The sequence below is a fragment of the Manis javanica genome, chromosome 1 (genome assembly GCF_040802235.1).
Source record: "Manis javanica isolate MJ-LG chromosome 1, MJ_LKY, whole genome shotgun sequence".
NCBI classification, from domain to species: Eukaryota; Metazoa; Chordata; class Mammalia; order Pholidota; family Manidae; genus Manis; species Manis javanica.
The window spans coordinates 231,397,842-231,417,283 of NC_133156.1; the positions used below are offsets into that span (position 1 = coordinate 231,397,842).

Sequence of the window (19,442 nt, forward strand, 5' to 3'; positions counted from 1 at the left end):
GTATAAAATTGTGTGGAGAAAATGATGTCTGCTGGGAGTCAGGGGCTGACTGTGTTCTTGGCACTGTCCTTCAGTGTCTTCTATGAAATGAATGATTCTGTGCAGCCATCTGTCATTCTTTTTTCTAGGCATTTGCAATTTACAAAGTGTTTTTAAATACAAATGTTTTGTAATCCTTTCAACAACCCAATGAAGAAGGCATCATTATTATTGTTCCTTTGAAATAGTAAAGGAAGTGTGATACTTGCAACTCCCCGAGACTCATACATGCCAAAAAGGGGTTAGGCCACACCCTCAAGTCTTTGAATTCCGAATCTAGCTTTTTACTCCACATCAAAGCTCAGGGGATTACTTGTAGTCATTGTCAGGGAATCTAAAATAAAGCAGTTTATCAGAACGTCTACAGTAGTGCTGAACTTCTTGGATAACAGACCAGCCTAATAAATCTTTTCTACCTTAGATCCTTATGTGTTTCTGCTTGTGTAAAACTATGCATCACCAGTGACTATGACTTTGCTTTGGAACACAAGACTGAGCAGAAAACCATTGAATTTCTCATGTTAGAGTGGAGATTTTTCTTCTTGTGAAAATCAGTTTGTTTTCTCTTGCCTATTTTGCAGGTTATTCGAAAAGTTGGGATGTTTGTAGCCAGTTAGGACAATCGGAAAGTTATGGGGACTTGGCCACTCGGCAAGAGCTCATGGCTTTTGCTTTGACCCATTGCCCCCCTAGCAGCATTGAACCTCTTTTGGCAGCTAGCAGCTCTCTGCAGACAGAAGTAAGTACTCCCAATAAAGTAAATACTGAACTGTATGAAGTGCACTTTGTTGGGTGTATGGATCTGAGATTTGTGGTCTTTTGTCTTTTAATAATAGGATACTTTGAAAGGAAAATAGCTTGTCTCTTAAAAAGAATCTGAAGCTATTAAGATATAAAATAGTGGCTTTACTTACAGTATGGAAGAAATGGTACAAGGTGGATATGGGAAAAACAGTAATATCAGGAAACAGATTACTGAATATAAGAGAGAAAGTTTAGTATTGTCAAAAATAAAACATATAAGAAAAGGTCAAGTAGAATATACTTACAACCGTATCAGTTGAAATCATTGATGACACAATCCTTAGAGGTCCTTTGGAAGCAGCAAGCGATTGGGCTTTGGTTGGGGTGATGCTCAGTTTCCTAAAATTCACAGTATAGGTCAGCATGAGGGAAGATAGTGCTTTTGCTGCAAAACCCTGTTAGGATAGGAAGAGATTCTGAAATTCACATTTTCATGTTATAGTCATTCATTACATTGTACATCAGGTATTTCACAGGTCAGTTCCCACTTCTGAAAATGTTTTATCCTTGTTGTATCCATGAAGTCCTAAAGTAAGCCTGTTACCAAAAACTATTCATTATGAAATAGCAACTTTTTTCCTCAAAAGTATACTTTTTAAATGTCCAGACTTCACTGTGAAGAGAGGAAAATTTATAAGCATAAATCCTTGATAATGTATCATGTTACTTTTTCAGATTCTGTATCAAAGAGTGAATTTCCAGATGCATCCAGAAGGAGGGGAGAGTATCAGTGTTTCACCGTTAATTAGTAAAGCGCTACACGAGGTAAGTTAGCGGTGGGGGGAGAATTTGAAAGGCAGCTCTCTAAGGAATGAAATGGGCCGCCTGACGTTGTGTGTGAGGTGTGTATATGGAACTCTTTCTTTTCAACCTCTTTGTGAAATTAACATTTATATATAAAAATACACAATACAAAAATATCCACCTCAATAAATTATCACACAATAACCACACAGATATCAACCATGCAGGTAAAGAAATAGCACATGACCACCCTTCCACCAATCCTTGACAACCGTGCCCAGTAACTTCTAATGCTTCTCTGTCTTTCCAGAGATCACCACTCTCCTTTCTTATCCTCATATCAGATTTAGTGTTTTTGTTGTTTTAAATAATTCTGATAACTATCACATCCCTTCCAACACGGTAGTTTCATTTTACCTGTTTTTGTACTTTATGGAAATAGTTACGCTTCACATTATGTTTATGAGATTCATCCATGCTATTACATGTAGTGTAGTTTTCTCATTGTTATTGCTATGTGGAAATTAATTGCAGTGTGCATGCATTACAGTTTATCCATTCTGCTGTTGATTGGCATTGGTTTCTTTTCAGTTTTGGCTACTAAAAATAATGCATCATCATTTTGTACGTGTCTTTAATGCACACATGCATACCTTTCTCTGTGATGCCCACATGCCTAGTCCTGGAAGTGTGAGCTAGCAGAAAAGTATATGTTCCTCCTCAGTTGATAATCCAAATGATTTTCCAGAGTGTTTTTTCTGATTGCACCCTTATCAGCTGTGTTTGGGATGGCCATTTACTTTACTCCAGCACCTTGGCATTTTTAAGTGTTTAGTGATGTTTATTTGGGATTCTGATTTGCATTTTTCTGATTACTAATGAGATGGAATTATCCTAGGAGAGATCCTTTCTTGTGAGCTACCTGTTCGTTCTCCTGCCTATTTCCTTATTGGCTTTTTATCTTTTTCCATTTACTTATTAAGATTCTTATGAATAAAATTGAACCATTAAGTAGGTATGTGTCTCATGGTAGGTCATCCTGGAGAGAAAAGTAGTAGTATGTGTACCTGACAGCTCTCTTGTGTTGGTCAGTGTTTGCTCTATGGAATATAATCCTTCATGACTGTTTCTAGTAACATAAAATTGTCATTATTTTAGATTAAAGAAAGTAGCTCAGTTTTTTATATTTTAATTAGATAATTTAAGAGATGATAATCTTTACGGATTGGTTTTCCATAGGATTCTTTTCAACAGTAAACTTCACTTTCAAAGTGTGAAATGTCGCTCATTTTTCTAGTAACTATTTGGAACATATCTGTTGTGGGGAGCTGTATCTAATCTTTTTTTTTCTTTTTTAATTTGCTGTATCTGTTTTTCTACATTCATTTGTAGTTGTCTACTGTCTAATTACTTTTAGAAGTCTGATTCAGAGCTTCCATGGTGGAATCTATTGATGGAGTTAGGGCAAAGATATTTAACTTTTGCCCCACAGAATATATTTAGCTATCTCATTTCCATAAGTCTTTCTCCTGTATCAGTTTGACAAACATGTACTGAATATACAGTATTCAGTACTAAGTGATCTGAGGATCTCAGAGTTGTCTGTAATGTGATTGTTCTGCTCTTAAGGCAGTTGTCTCCTATTCCTTCTGTAATAGTGACTCCAGCCCAGCACTGAGCTGTTGAATGTTCTGTCGTCAGGGAGATGCCCTGTATCTCTACTGCCCGGAATGGTAGCCACTCGTTACATCTAGCTATTCATTGCACTGAATGGCTGTGTAACTAAGGGATGAATTTTTAAATTTAATTTTAATTCAGTTAAATTTAAATAGCCATATGAGGTCACTGGCTTACCAGAATTGAGCATCCCTGTTCTAGAAGGTCAGACCCTCAGTGGAGGTTGTTGTCTCCTGTTCAGTGTAGCATACAGTGGACTTTTTTTCTTGGGCTCCCTCTGGGTAGGTGCCAGCGCATTTTCTAGGGGCCTGCAGTGGTGTGGGGACATTTGTCCTTTGGTGTGTTTGGACTTGTACCAATTAGTTACTTTTTGGATTTTCTCACTGGATATGAAAGCCCGTGAAATTCTGTGGTGTTGTCTCCATGGGGTTCAGGGCAGTTCCTACATTGGCCAGCAGTTACTAAGTGTTCTATAAAGAGGAATTGGCAAACTTACTATCTTTCAAGGGCCAGTTAAAGATCTACTTTTAATGAGATCTTCTTTATCCCAAGTTTTGTGTCTTTTGAACCTCTGATACTTCCCCACTTGTCCAGCCATGTCCCCGGCTCCAGCCTCACCTCGTGTCTTCCAGGCATGTGTGTACTGTGTGCCAGTCTTGCTGAACTTAGCATGATCCTCTGAGTAGGCTTTTCCACACCTTTGGCGATGTCGAGTTAGTTTTCTAACTGCCCTTTGTATCCCATGCTCTGCTCATACCTCTTGCCCCATCTGAAGAATCATTGTCTTTGTGGAGTGTTTCTTGAATCCTCTGCCTGTCCTCGTCCTCTGTCCCCACACGCTCACAGGTCACTGTGTTGGCACTTGTGTGGTACGGTTTGGCATTGTGTGGTAGCTGGAGGCATGTCCTTTTCCTTCATACTCTCCGTAGGGTGATTGTCATATAGCGAGTGCCTGGGGAATGTTTAATAAAGTGCAGTTGAAAACTCCCACTGCGTAAAGATTAGTTTTTAGTTAAAAATTATTTAGAAAGTAGATTAAGCCTGAAAATATAAGCACTTTCCCATTTAACTCTTATGTGTATCCTGTGCTGGCTGTTGAGATCATGTTATGTTTTGGCCACTGTAAGGGATGTGTCATTTCTCTGGTACAGGATTTCAAGTGTTTCTGAGTTCAGGTGTGTGAGCTTATTCTGAATCCCCATCCTTCCTTTTAATATCCATAAAAAGCCTTTGTGCCTTTGGTTCTCCTGTTTTGTCCTCCTCTGATGGATGAGAAAGTGTCAGCCTGCCCCCTAAGTGGCTTCTTAGGAGTAGGACATGGTGTATCTCTGCAAGTGGGAGCAGCGTCTCCGCTGGAGTCTGTCGAGTCGGTGGGAGTCTGTCGAGTCGGTGGGAGTCTGTCGAGTCGGTGAAGGAGACCACCAGCAGCCCTTCCGTGTTCCACTTGGGGCACAGGAGCTCCTCGAGAACGATTGGCTGACACCCCCAGTCCCGCCTTTTGCTTTTTTTCTTTAAGCTCCTTAAAAGCTTTCCTGTCTTCCTTTGTCCTCTTCCAGCCAGTTGTAAGGGATCTCGGTCTCCTGAAGTGCTAGTCCAAACCCTGAGTGAGCACTATGGCTTTGATTCGCGAAGCACATTTCAGAATTATTATAGCTACTATAATATTAGATAAAATGGAGTGCTGAGCTACAGGATGCTGTGTGTTACCCATTCACAGTTGATATAATGACCACATTAAATCATAACTCATAAATGAGAGCTGACTGTGTAATCTGCTTAATGCTCAAGACTTTCATTACTCAGTTGTGAACATAATGGTTTTTGTTTATATATCCAGCAAAGGAAAGATGGAATTGCTGTGCAGTAGAATTTGCTTTACGACAAGTTTGAAGATATTGGCTGTTGTCCCTGTGAACAAAATATTTGTTTATAAATAGAACAAAATGTGTAATTTGTTAATAACTACCAAAATTACAGTTTTCTAGTTTCTTATTAATGTTGGTTATGTTTTTTAGATATAACAGTATTCCATCACTTAGAGCATATTAACATTTTGTTTAGCTAGTACTAGTTACATCATTTAGCCAATGGTGTTTTCCCCAGATAAATCTAATTAGAGTTGGAAATGGATTATATACAAGGTTTCCATTAAAAAATCATTTTCACTGTGGGAAAACTTGTGAAGATTTTAAGTGGCTACAGATTTTATGCAACTGGACTAATTAATGTTTGGAGCTGGGGCACGAGCTAAGCATAGAGCTATTTTGAACCTAGGAAAGGATTGTTTAGAAATATTTAAATAAAAGTGAGCAAAGTGGCAATTGTATTCTAATATGGAACCTTTTCTTTTTCCATTCACCAGCTAATGGACATTTATGTTGTTTCCGTTTCTTAGTTACCATGAAATAATGTTGCTGCGAACTTCAGTGGGCAAATCTTTTTATGAAAATGGGTTTTGGTTTCTCGTGTAGGTACCTAGGAGTGGAACTCCTGCCTCGTATGGTATATGTGTGTTTAACATTTGAAGAAACTGCCAAATTGTTTTCCAAAGTGGCAGTTTTACCTTCCCACCAGGAAGTGCAAAGGCGGCAGCTCCGTCACATCCTCACTGACACTTGTTATTGACGGGCTTTGGACTAAGGCCATTCTTGTGGATGTGTGTAGAATCTCCTTAATTTGACATGTGCTTTCCGAATAACTAATGACAGTGAGCTTCTTTGAATGTGCTTATTGGCCACTCCTGTACTTTCCTTGGTGAAATGGCTATAAATATTTTGCTTATTTTTAAACTGGATTATTTGTCTTATTGAGCTCTAAAAGTTTTTTTTTTTAATTCCAGGTACAAATCCTTTATTGGATGCATGATTTAAAAGTATTTTTCTCTTAGAATATAACCTGACTTTTTACTTTCTTAATGGTGGCTTTGAATTACAAAAGTTCTTAATGTTGCTGAAGTCCAGAAATACTCTCTTTTACAGTGTGTGCTTTTGCTATTGTGTCTAAGAAATGTGTGCCTAACTTAAAGTTGTGAGGATTTACCGCTAAGCTTCTTCCTATGAGTTTTATAGTTTTGATATTTTTAAATCAAAAAAATAGTACAGGGGTTTATTTTAACAATCCATTTATCTAATCCATAGGGGCTTAGATAATCAACATTATCTGATGTGTTTTATTTCTTGTAAGTGGGAAAAAAAATCAAATATGGAAAAAAATCTATGTTGAAATATTAATGTTTATTAACTTTTCACAAGAAGTCCTTGGAAATTTCTGGTAACTTTCTGATTTTTTAAAATATAAAAAAAATATTAATAATAAGTTAAAATATAAATTCTCTTTCTTCTCTCAGTTCTTTTTCTCCACCCGATCCATGAATCTTAACTGCTCAGAAGTAAACAGTTTTAAGTTTATATATATCCTTCCAGACCTTTTCTGAGTGTAGGCAGAATTTCTGTACAGCTCTGTCTCCTGGAAAATTATTATTTTGTCTTTTAGACTAAAATGGATTCATACTGCATAGATTGCCCTGAAGCTTGCTTTTTTCATGTAATGTTGTGTCATGGACAGCTGCTCCTGTCATTGCAGACCATTTATATAATGGTGGGATGATGGTCATTTGATGCAGGTACCATGATTTATTTATTTTTCTTTGTTTTTGGACATTTAGATTGCGTGTACTTTTCCTCCCTTTTAGATTGAACTGCCCCGAGCTGCTTGTGTACGTGCCTTGGCATCATCATGCTGGTGTTGCCCTGGGATAAAGGGCTAGACATGGGCTCCTGAGGTAGAAACTTTCCCATTGTGGTTTCTCCTCTGTAACTTTGTGTCGGTGCTGGCTTTGCCATGAGAGATGAGTCCATGGCGATCATGACGTCAGGGAACTGGATGAAAACACGGTTCAGCCAGCGCAGTTCAGAAGACCCGCTCCGGCATTTCAGTCAGTACTGTATTTTCTCTCAGGAAGATCCTACCGGAGGAGCTGCTCTGCTTGTTGGCATGCTTGTACGGTAACGGGTTGGCCAAGTTGAGAGCTTGGTGGTCAGGAGTGAGTCACACCATTTTGATGGGCTGGTGAATCTGTATCACAGATTTCCATTTCTCACAAAGGTTTAAATTAGCTGCCTCCTCTTTTAGCACCACGGTTAGAATTCAGATTTCCTTCCACCTTTTATCCTGCACTTTCTTTATAGGGCCTGTGCGTTTCTAATATATTTGTTTTGTTTTCTTTAAGTTTTAGCACAGCTTTTTTAGTAATAAGGAATATTTTTTTACTTTTTATCTAGATTTGCTACTGAAATACATTTGCAAAATATTATTTTCCAAAAATAATACATTTAAGTTGTCTTAGTCACAGTGAAATGTGCAGGGTTTAGCAGTTTGCTTTTATTTCTAAGGCGGCATCGTGCTCTGATCACGTACCCTGTATGGTCTCGTGTGCTGCTCTGAGGGGCTTTCCTATACTCCTTTGCTTTCCTCTTAACACTGGCCACGCCTTCTTTTCCTCTGTTATATTTTGACTACTTCCTGTGAGGATTTTCTCTTCATTGTTTCACCAGAACAGCATTTTTGGATTTGCAGTGACCTCTTGTTGCTGAATCCATGGGACAAATCTCGAGTTTTTGTCTTATTTGACCTATCAGTAGCATTGGACTCATACCTGTCACTATTTTGGGGACAAACCATTTGTCTTGTTCACGCCTCCCTAGCTGCTAATTCTCATCGTCCTTTCTGGTTCTTCCTCAACCCTCCAACCAAATGTTGGATTCCCCAGGCATCAGTTTTTAAGCTCTTCTCCATCTGCACTCATTTCCTAGATGCTCTCACCCATTATCATGACTTTAGTACCGACTTTGTGCACACAATTCTGTGCTTTGTAGCTCTAGCTCTCACCTTCTGAGTTCAAGACCTAACCGAACATCTATACTTCTATTTCTTATAGACGTCCTAATCTCATTATATTAAAATTGAATCACTGATTTCAACCCCACTAACAAAAGTGTTCTTTCTGGGGTTTTTCTTGTGTCAGGGAGTGGCAGCTCCATCTGTCTAGTTGTTTAGGCCATAAACTGTGCTGTTGGTCCTGATTCTTCTTTGTCCTATATAACACATGCAAACTTATGAAGAAATCCTCTTGGCTCCGCTTTCCCAGTGGACTTGGACTTGGACCGTAGTGTAGCATTGCCGCTGTTACCACACTGGTCCGAATTACCAGCGTGTGTCACCCAAGTTAACAGTAGTGTTGTACTGGGCTGCCGGCTTCTGCCCTTTCCCCTGCTGGGCTCAACAGGGCAGCCAGAGCAGCTCTTTAAAAATATGGCAGATCAGGCCGGACTCCTCAGAGTAAAAACTGTTTACGCTCCAACAAAGGACACCCATGATCTGTCTTCCCTACTGTCTGTTTGCCTTTACCTCCCCCGCTTCCACAGTCCTCTCCCCACACAGCATTCACGCAGCTCAGCAGACTCCAGGCATATTGGCCTTCTTGCCATTCTTTGAACATTCCTAGCAACTTCTGCCTTTGGGCCTTTGTGTACCTACTGTATTCTACCCGCAATGTTGTTCTCCCAAATATCTGATGGCTTGTCCTCTCACTTCTTCAGGTTTCTGCTCAGATGTCTGTGCAGTGAAAACGTCCCTCGTTTCTGGGTACACCATCACTGTGTCTGTACCCACTGCCCCCTCTCCCCTCTCACAGTGCACCACTTTATTTTTCTCCCTAGCTCTGATCATTTAGCTGATACACTTCTCTGAGATGCTGTATATTTATTTTTTGCTTACCTCCTCTTGACATGTCAACTCTTTGTGGCAAGAACTATGTTTTGTTCTTTGCTATATTTTCAACATTTAGAATAGTGTCTGTTACTGTTATAATGATGTCATAAATATTGAAGAATGAATGAGTAAAATGAGGATGAAGGTATAAGATGTGGACATGATGGGCAGTTATTACACCAGAGGAATATTTGAATGGGTCCAATTTGATAAGTTGTTAGAGCAATTTGCCTTACTTTACCAATAACTATTTGCCTTTCTTTCCTGACATATTATGAATTCTTTGAGAGCAAGGTACATAACATAATCAGCATGGTGACCTTGTTACCTAGCCCTGGGTCTTAAACACAGTAGGCATGCCAGAAACACGTGCTCAGTAAATTTATGTTGTGGATACACTTGGAAACCCAAATAATTTATCAAAACTGACTTAAAAAGAAGGCATGGAAAAAAGATAAAAATATAACTTCTATACCTCTAATTTTCTCTTAATCTGGGTCCAAGCATCCTGAGATCCAAGAAGTATTTGGTTGCTAAAGCCCCTGAAATAGTGTGCCAAATTTGGGGTGTGTGTGTTTCTGTTACTTTATGTGTTGATATGTGTGCACATGCATGTGCATTCAGTTCTCTGGAGAACGGATTTATAACTTCCATCTGAAATGTGTAGGAGCCCATGACTCCCAGAGGGGGGGACATGTAAGTAACTGGCCTGGTAATTAGCAGATGAACTGAAGCAGAGTCACACATCAGACTGATGTACTGCATGGGGTGTTTTTCCGCTGCTCCTCTGACAGATACTTCTAAATGTAGCATCATTTCTTTTTTTAAAAAATTTGACTATATTCCCTATACTGTGCTTTTTACCACTGTGACTTATTTTATAATTGTAAGTTTGTGCCTTTTATTCCTTTCACCTATTTTGCCCATCCACCACCCCACTCCTTTTGGCAATCACCAGTTTGTTCTTTGTATTTATGAATCTATTTCTGTTTTGATTTGGTTTGCTAATATTTCATTTTTGCATTTCTGTTCATCAGGGATATTGGTTTGTAATCTCCTGTTTTGTGTGTGTTTTTGTCTGGTTTTGGTATCCGGCTGATGCTGGCCTTGTAGAATGAATTTGGAAACTTTCCTTCCTCTTCAATTTTTTGGAATGGTTTGAGAAGGATAGGTATTAACGCTTCTTGAAATGTTTGGTAAACGTCTCCTATAAAGCTCTCTGGTCCCAGACTTTTGTCTGTTGAGAGTTTTTTGATTACTGGGTCAGTTCCATTCCTAGTAATTGATCTGCTCCGATTTTCTGTTTCTTCCTGGGTCAGTCTTGGGAGATAGCATGTTTCTAGGAATTCATCCAGTTCTTTTAAGTTGTCCAGTTTGTTGACATATAATTTTTCATACTAATTTCTTATAACTTTATATTTCTGTGGTGTCAGTTTTAACTTCTCTTTCATTTGTTATTTTGAGTCCTCTCTTTTTCTGATGAGTCTACTAAAGTTTTTTCAATTTTGTTTATCTTTTCAAAGAACCAGCTCTTAGTTTCATTGCTGTTTTGTATTTTCTTTTAGTCTCTATTTCATTTATTTCCAGTCTGCTCTTTATTATTTCCTTCCTTATTTTAACTTTGGGTTTTGCTCCTTTTCTGGTTCCTTTAGCTGTAGAGATATATTGTTTATTTGAGAATTTTCTTGTTTCGTGAGGTAGGCCTGTGATGCTATAAACTTCCCTCTTAGAATTGTTTTTGCTGCATCCTAAGGATTTTGGACTATTGTGTTTCTTTTCATTATTCTCCAACTATTTTTTAACTTTCTCTTTGATTTCTTCACTGATCCATTGGTTGTTTAATAGAATGCTGTTTAGCCTCCATGTTTATATTTTTTCAAGGTTTTTTTTCTTAGAATTGATTTTTTTTCATGCCAGTCTTCTAAAGTTTATTGAAACTTGCTTTGTGGCCTAACATGTACTCTATCCTGGAGAATGTCCCAAGTGTACTTGAAAAGAATGTTGTGTTCTGCTGTTTGGGGATGGAATGGCCTGTATGTATCTTTTAAGTCCGTCTGGTCCAATGTGTTGTTCAAAGGCGTTGTTTTCTTATTGGTGTTTCTGTCTGATCTGTCCGTTGATGTAAGTGGGGTATTGAAGTCCCCTACTGTTACTGTATTACTGTCAAAGATGGCATACTTCATATTTTGAGTTCAGGGTGAAATTTGCTATCAGTGTTAGGTACAGAGGAGTACTTTGAACTGTTTAAATATATGTTGGAGGAGAAGAGAGAGTGATTGAGTTTAGTTTGTAATCTTCACCTAGTTTATGTGTACCCCCAACTCAGTTTGCAGTAGACAAAATGGGGCCTCAGAAATTAACCTTTGTATTACCAGCACCAGAGAAAGCAGCTCCTATTAAGATTATTCATTATAGTAATTGAACAAGAATTGTTTCTGTAAGCCAAGCTTAGTGTTTTGAACTGTCCTTGTTCTTGTGAACCTGTTTGGTAATGGTGTCTGTTGTAGCATTTGAAAAATATTCTTTGTGCTTGGTAAGGTAACCTTTGAGCTGTGTAACACACCTAACATTAATGAGATTTCATGTTAAATTTTATGCTAGGAGTTGTTGATTTGGTTTTTGGAAATTAATCTGTTCCTGCTGTTATAAGACTAAATCAGTGTGCAGCTATGAATATAAAAAATGCACTTCAGGAATAAATTTTGCCTAATGTCTTTTTTCTTTTCCCATTACGTGAAGTTGAAAGAAAACTATTTTCCTCATTAATGACTCTGGTTACTATAATCTTGGGAGACTGCCCCCCAAGTTAAATGGCTCATTAGGGGAATCTCCTATAGAAAATACTTTTATCACATACATTTCTGAGCATGTGAATTTCATTTATCTTCTGAAACAAACTTTTAAGTTTCATATGTTTTAGGTTTCCTATGTTGAGTTATCTATCCATATATGAACAGAAGTAAAATTTAGCTTCATTTTGTAAAATAGAATTGATTGTTTTATAGCCTGCATTTTTTAATATCTTTCAGTTGATTTGATTTTCCTCTGAATGAAGTTGCAGTCTTTTTAAATGCCATACCATGTTTATATTTTTAATTCTGTACTTGGATTAGTTGATGACACTCAAATCATTCAAATGCCTTCTCAATTAAGAAATTTCTAAAGATGAACAGGAATTGAAATTGTGACATGAAATCTTATATGAATAACACTTAGCTACTGTAGATACAACATATTAGGCTTTAAATAGTGCAATAAAACCGGACTTCTTACGCATATCTACAGATTCAAACCTATAGAGTAGGGATTTCCACATATTCTGAGGATAGAATAATGAGTCAACAGAGTCCCTGTCTTGAAAAGCTATTTTCTAGTTAGGAAGACAAGAAAACAGTCATATCTACTAGAGTATGGTAGGTGCATTAAAATCAGGCATATGATGATATGAGTGCATAGAAGAGGGCTACTAAGTACACTGTCTTAAGATTTTATTTACAGCAAAAATACTGCATGGCAAGGAAAATGTAAAAGAACATCTTTGTGATCTTAGAGTAGGCAAAGATTTCTTAAATATAGTATAAAAAAAACTAAGCATAAAGTGAAAATTAGTTGGACTAATTTAAAATTTAAGATCTTGGTATTAAAGGACACCATTAAAGCAATGAAAAAATAAACTGTAGACTAGTAGAAAATGTTCCTAATTCATGTATCTAATAAGGGATGTGTTTGCAGAACATAGAACTCTTACCAATGAGTAAGAAAGACACCCAACAGAAGGACTGGCAAAAGATTTGAAACGACACTTCAGAAATGAGGACACTCATATGGCCAGTGAAAACATGAAAATGTGTTCAACTTCATTAGTCAATTGAGAGATGAAAATTAAAACTGCCAACAGATACCATTATATACTCACTAGTGTTGCGAAAAGGAAAAAGACATTTAGTTAAACATATTGGCATGTATGTGGAGCAACCAGGACTCTTGTACTTGTTTAGGGTATAAATTACTATAACCAATTTAGAAAATCTTTGGCACTATTAAGTGTGGACATATGCATAACTCTATGTGTTAGTAATTTCGTTGCTAGGTATATACCCAGAAATGCATATATTCAGCAAAAGATAAGTATTAGCATGTTCAGGGCAGTATTACTGCTATTAGCTGCAAATTAGAGAGTACTAAAATGCTTGCCAATAGAAGAAGGGATAAATAAATTCTGATTTAGCCACATTATGCTATTTCATTAGCAGTGTGACAGCATTTACACTAACAGCAAGTTGGACAGTCTTCAGTCGCTTGCAAGAACATGAATGAATGTATGTTCAGTGAAAGAGATAAGACAAAGGAGAGCATAAGTTCACTCATATAAAATAAAAATGGGCAAAATTAATTTGTGCCTCTGGAGGTGGGAATAGTGCTGGTCTTGTCGGTGGTGGGAAGTGAGCACAAGAGGTATCTGGGATTTGGGTGGTCGCATGTTCTTAGTCTTAGTGCGGATTATGTGGGTGTGTTAAAATCTATCAAACTAAGGTGGGCACATTTTTAAATACATCTTATACTTACATAAAAATTATTTTTTTAATCTTAGCGGAGATTACAGACAGGCAGGGAAAATACATGCTGGCAGTATTTGCATCTTGGAACTGTGATGAAATATCCTTTTTTTTTTTTTTACCTATTCTTTTGAATTTTTCAAACCATCTTTAGTGAGAGTGTAGTAGTTTTACAATGCAGAAGAACAAATGACCTTTAATAAATACAAATAGGTGTGTGTGTGTGTGTGTGTGTGTGTGTGTGTGTGTGTGTGTGTGAGATACTTATGTCCAAACCCTGAAGATAACAAATGGACTGTGCATTTTGATAGCCAGACCTGGGTAAGAAGAGAGGAGACACCCCCCAGCCCAGCTGACCGTGGGAAGCACACCCCACTTGTTTGATGTGTGCTCTACTTCTGTGGCCAGTGTGTTCTGATACTTGCTCTGCAGGGCTGTTGTAAAGCACAGGGGTGACCATCTGAAGTAGCTAGCTCATGTCTGAGACACACTTCACATAAGAAATTTATATTTGTTGGCTTTTAATAAATGCTAGCCATTAGGATTATTGTAAATTGTAAACAAGACTCCTAGGTGTTACTCTTGTAAGTAACGTGTAGATCTTTCTTATTCCTCTTTGTGAACCTGGTCCTCTGTTTTTCCTCAGCACTTTGTATTGCTCATTTTCAGTTGCACTGCTTCTCACCTCACCTTGCTTAGCAGACCATTAAAGTTTGCTTGTGTTCGTTCGTGTGTGTGTTTGTGTCTTTAGTTCTTCACTAAGATCCAGCTTGGTGACCATGAACTCTTTCTTAGATGGTTGGATTCAGAATCTGAGTTTCTCTCCTTATCCGACCTACCCCAGGCCCTTTCATCTTTAGAAGAATTAAGAATAAAAACATTTGTATTTAATAAATTATTCAGGTGGAAGAATTCTATATGGTAACCTCATGTATTGCTAGCATCCGTGTCTTAATTTCAGTTCCCGATTGTTCTAAGCTTGGACTAGTGCACCAATCACCTGACTGGATTCCAGTGCCAGGAATAATATTTCTAAAACACATCTGATGGTGGTGTTCTTTGTGCTGCTCTAAAGTCCTTGGGTGCTGCTCATCCCCCAGGGGGAGCGGGGGAATGTGGGTTACCTGCACAGTGATGAGCAGTCCGACAGAAAGAGGCACTACCCCCATAACGCAAGAGTTGAAGGTGACATCTGCACCGCTGTGTAACATCAAAAGCTCCTTGGCCACCGCGGTGGTAGCCTTACTGGAAAGGAGAGGCTTCTAGAGTGTGGGAGCTGCAATCGGCTTGGTGCTGTCCTGTTGAGTGGAGTCAGACATGACGAGTCAGCTGTGTATGTTATTGAAGTAGAGAAGAAATGAGGCCCCACTGCCATTCCTCAAATAGCAAAGAAATTAAGGAAAGCAAAGAATTTTAGTAATACTACCTTTAAAACAACAGTTTTTGTTTTTTGTGATCCCTTTCAGTTTTTGCACACAGTATACGTAGAAAGCACTTGGTGAACTCCTGCCACATAGCAAGCATTCAAGATGCGGCAGCTGTCATCATTATTTATCTTGAAGGGAGAATTGTTTTTCTCCCCTGTAGGGCTTTCTACCTTGTCTTTTCAGAAGTAGTAGTTAGTGATCTTTCATTCTGTCCCCTCCCACCACCCCATGCCCCTTAAAACACACTGAGAAGGGAGGGTGCATAACTGCTGAAATCGAGAGAAGGAACTGAGAATGAAAGGCTTAGCCCGCTAGGTTCCCTCTTGGTTATGTCTGTCAATAGAAAGGGTGCATTCTGCTGTAGCCTTTGTTGGTGGAGACGAAGCACATGTGGGTTATTTTGTTCATTTATTATGTTTGGCACCAAGTGTTTAAAAATCCATCATGTTTACTTTTATAGCACCTCTCAGTTTGGAATAGCCACATTCCAGTGTGCAGTAGCCTACATGACTGATGGCTACCATGTAAGACAGTACAGGTTCAGGGCAGTTCTGGAAGTTTGTTCCACTCAGTTTCCCAGTGCCGTGCTGATAGGGTGATTTTTGTTAGATGTGTCTGCTCTGTAGACTCAACTCGGCCTGGGAGAAGTCATTTCAAGAGGTAGACTAGCAGGAAGATTTTTATCCTGATTATGACTGTAGGTTTAAGCCGTGTTTTCCACTCCAGAATAAGATGATACTGCTGATCTGATTCCTGCTTATAGTTTTTATTAATTTTAAAAAATCATTCACAGTTCAGTTGTAACAGAAAACATTCTATTATTAGCAGAGGGGGATTTTTTTAAATGGGGAACTTAGAAAATTACTGAAAGGACTGGAAGAGCAGGCTTTAGGTGTATTTCTAAGAGTATCTACACTATTGCAGAACTTTTGTTCTTTTGTCACTGCTGCAAAAAGGCAACTAGGACTATAAAAAGGTAGAGATGGGGAAGGTCAGAGGGGAGAGAGAAGGAAAGAAGGAGGAGAGAGTTAAATTTATTGCTTGCCCTTAGAAAATTGCGGAAATACCAGAAGGATGGTCTCTACTGTAGTTCTACCCCCCAGATCCTTTTCGTGCATTCATTTGACGAAAACCAGGATCTGTGTGGAAAGCCAACTATCTGGAGTCTGGGAGGTGTAGTTTTTAACTTTACAACTTGTAGCGAGAGTTGAGACCGTCTGTCTGTAAGGGGGTCAGCATGGAGTGTAGTGAGCCCCCCTGTAGCATCTGCCACAGTCTGGAACTCAGGAGAAGTGCTGGTTTTTATTGGCACCTACATCCCAAACAGTTATTGTTAGCCTGGTTGCCCTTGTAAGTATAATGGCAATTTAACATGATTTTTTTTCTTTGGTTAAAATATCATTCATTTTTTTCTAAAAATTGTTACTTTCATAATTATAGTATGTATAATATTGTACTGAGCTAATGGTTTGTATTTTTTGTCAATGGCCCAAAATCCCACAGGAAGCACAATTTCTAAAACTTTTTTTTATTTTTTAGATATGTTTGACATATACTACCTTGTGTAAATTTAAGCTGTGCAACGTGGCTTGCTAGATCGAGGCTGGGTTGCCTTAGCGGCATTAGCACCTCTGCTGTGTCACTCAATTACCATTTCTTTTAGGGTTAAGACACATTTACTCACATGTTTAAATGGGAAACCCTAAGCAAACTGAGTAAATTGTAAGCATTGGTTAATATAGTTTAAATACATTTCCCTATAGAAGCAAGAACATATTCACAATGGTTTTCTAGAAATTCAGTATCCTAACATGTTTTTGTTTTCTATTGTTGCTAAAACATACTACCACAAATTTGACAGTTTAAAACAGTGCAGATGGATCATTTTATAATTCCCAAAGGACAGAAATTGGGCAGACTTGGATGGGTCCCTGCTTATTCTCACATGGCCAAAACCAAGTGCCTACAGGGCTGTGTTCTTCTCTGAAGGCTCTTGAGGGATAGTTTGTTTCCATGCTTACTCATATTGACAGAACTTAATCCCTTGTGGTTGTAGGACTGAGGTCCTCAGTGCCTTGCTAGATTGTCACCTAAGGGCTTTTCTCAACTTCAGGATGTCACCCACATTCCCTGGCTTGTGGCCCCTTCTTCCATCTTCAAAGACTGCAACAATGGGCTGGTCCCCTCATTCCTCAGATCTGTCCTACCCCTTCCCCCACGGCATCTTTCTAATTCTCTCTGATCCTAGCTGGGATATGTTCTCTGCTTTATGTTAGGTTAGTCCCACTCATAATTCAAGGTAATCTCACCTCCAGGTCTGCAATCACATCTGCAAAGCCCAATTGCCATGTAATGTAACATATCCACAAGTTCCAGGGAATAGGACATGGATGTCTTTAATGGGTGCATAATTTTACCTACTACATATGGCAACTGTCAGGTTGGTCTAAAACAGTGCATTTATCCTAAGTATTTGTTATATGATGATGTCATGGTAATTGCTGAGTAACAAATATCCTAAGTATTTGTTACATGATTTATCATTTTTTTATTACTTAAATATTGTGTTTATGAATGTTGTGTTGTAGACCTAAATAGTCAAATTAAGCAATTCTTCTAGTAGCAAGAAAGCTCTTGAAATTAGAAGACAAGGCCTTAGTGTTTCTTTCATTTAACTGGATAGACGATTAGGAATAATCAGGCAGACACTAAACCAAGGACTTTATTTTTGTAGAACAAGTATTTTTCTTTGACCAAAAGCAATTGTGGTTGCTGTCATTTCTGTTTAAAAGAATGTTGATGTATTGGCATGTTTCTCCACGTGGTGTTATCAAATTAGTAAATGTAGAGTTAGGATTTAGCTGATTGCCTAAAGATCAGCAAGGAGGTTTCTGTGTTATAAACCTAAATGTTATTTAATCCTCCACTTTTTTAGATGAAAAACAAAATACTTTTCAACATTTATGGGTGGATCATCTGGATTCTCTACCTTTGTCTAGGTCACAGTAGCACTGTTCAAATCAATAATTTATTTCTTAATTTAAATAATAAATCTTTAAAAGTCTTGTCAAAGAAACAAACAAGAGTTTCTCATTGGTAAGGTATTACATTGGTAGAAAATTAAGAACCCATTATTTACGACATAAATGTTTCTGAAAGGGAGTATTTGACTAATGCACAGTGATGTTTTCTCCGTTACCAGATTTTCTTCTGTAAATGATTCGAGGAGATGCAATATGCCCATAATACTTTGCTTTACATTTATCTGTTATAAGCCAAGATGGATTTTTAAATTTATTTGTCTTCAGGTCTGATCATTTCAAGTAGTCACATTTTTACTCTCTGTTCCTAGGACAATGCACATTTTAACTCTTGCCATTTTCTTTTTTAACATAGGGTTAAAATAACATAGGTTATTTTCTTTTAAAACATAGGAAGGAAGTGTTCCGGGCCGAAGCTCAGCTGACCTGTTCCGCTGGACCACCGCTACAACCATGAAAGTGCTGTCGAGCACCACGACCACCACCAGGGCTGTGCTGCACGCTGTCACGGACGGTCAGTGGTGGAAGACGTCTTTGACTTACCTTCGACCCCTGCAAGTAAGCAATGCCTCTCTCTCTGTAAAATCGATGAACAGTTACACCAGTTCATTGGCACTGCTTTTCAGTTGTTTTGACTTGTTAACAGCTTTGTCTTCTCTAGATTACTAAAATAATCTTTTAAGAAATCTAGACCTCCCATCAGATAGGAAATTATTTATAGAATGTAGTATATTACTATGGAGTACTTGGAAAGAACACAGATAATAGATTTAGACAGTTTGGTTTCTGTGTCATAACTGAAGTTTGTATTATGGTTATAACAATGCTTTCGCTTTTGCTGTATTTCTACAGGCCAGTAGTCAAGGAAAAGGGCTAGATGCCAGTGTGGGAGTTAAGTTTTTCCAGATTGCTTTAACAAAAATACTATAGACTTGGGTGGCTTAAACATTTAAACATTTATTTCTTACCATTCAGGAGGCTGGGAAGTCCAAGATAAAGGTGCCCTCAGATTCAGTGTGTCTGGGAGGGTCTGCTTTCTGGTTTATAGACAGCCATCTTGTTTTTCTCACTTGGCAGAGGAGGCCCTAAGGAAGCTAATCCTATTCATGTGGGCTCTGCCTCCACGTCTCCTCACCTACTGAAGGGCCCATATCATCCACTGGAGCTTAGAATTTCAACATATGAGTATTGGGATGGGGAGTGGGGGTTGGGGATGGCACAAGTCTTCAATAGGGGCTCTGGGTAAAGAGAAAAATTTAACAGATTCTTTGATCCTATAAGTAGAGGTCAGGACGAGCATGAGTGTAATTGAGCTTCCTTTCTGGGAAACTTTGACCCTCGTTCCCCTGGTATCTTCTCGGCATTATCAAGCCATGGTTCTTCAG

The 19,442-nt window shown here is 38.3% G+C and overlaps 1 protein-coding gene across 2 annotated transcripts in view; it reads left to right on the forward strand.

The window, feature by feature from the left end:
- The window catches only part of NBAS (NBAS subunit of NRZ tethering complex), a 331,046-nt gene that overhangs the window by 181,114 nt on the left and 130,490 nt on the right, over nucleotides 1–19,442 (forward strand). For both annotated transcript variants that reach the window (XM_073216361.1, XM_037026472.2), the window contains exons 34-36: nucleotides 621–778; nucleotides 1,519–1,608; nucleotides 18,451–18,615. In XM_073216361.1, the coding sequence (XP_073072462.1) occupies nucleotides 621–778; nucleotides 1,519–1,608; nucleotides 18,451–18,615 (413 nt within the window). The remainder of the gene's footprint in view (nucleotides 1–620; nucleotides 779–1,518; nucleotides 1,609–18,450; nucleotides 18,616–19,442) is intronic.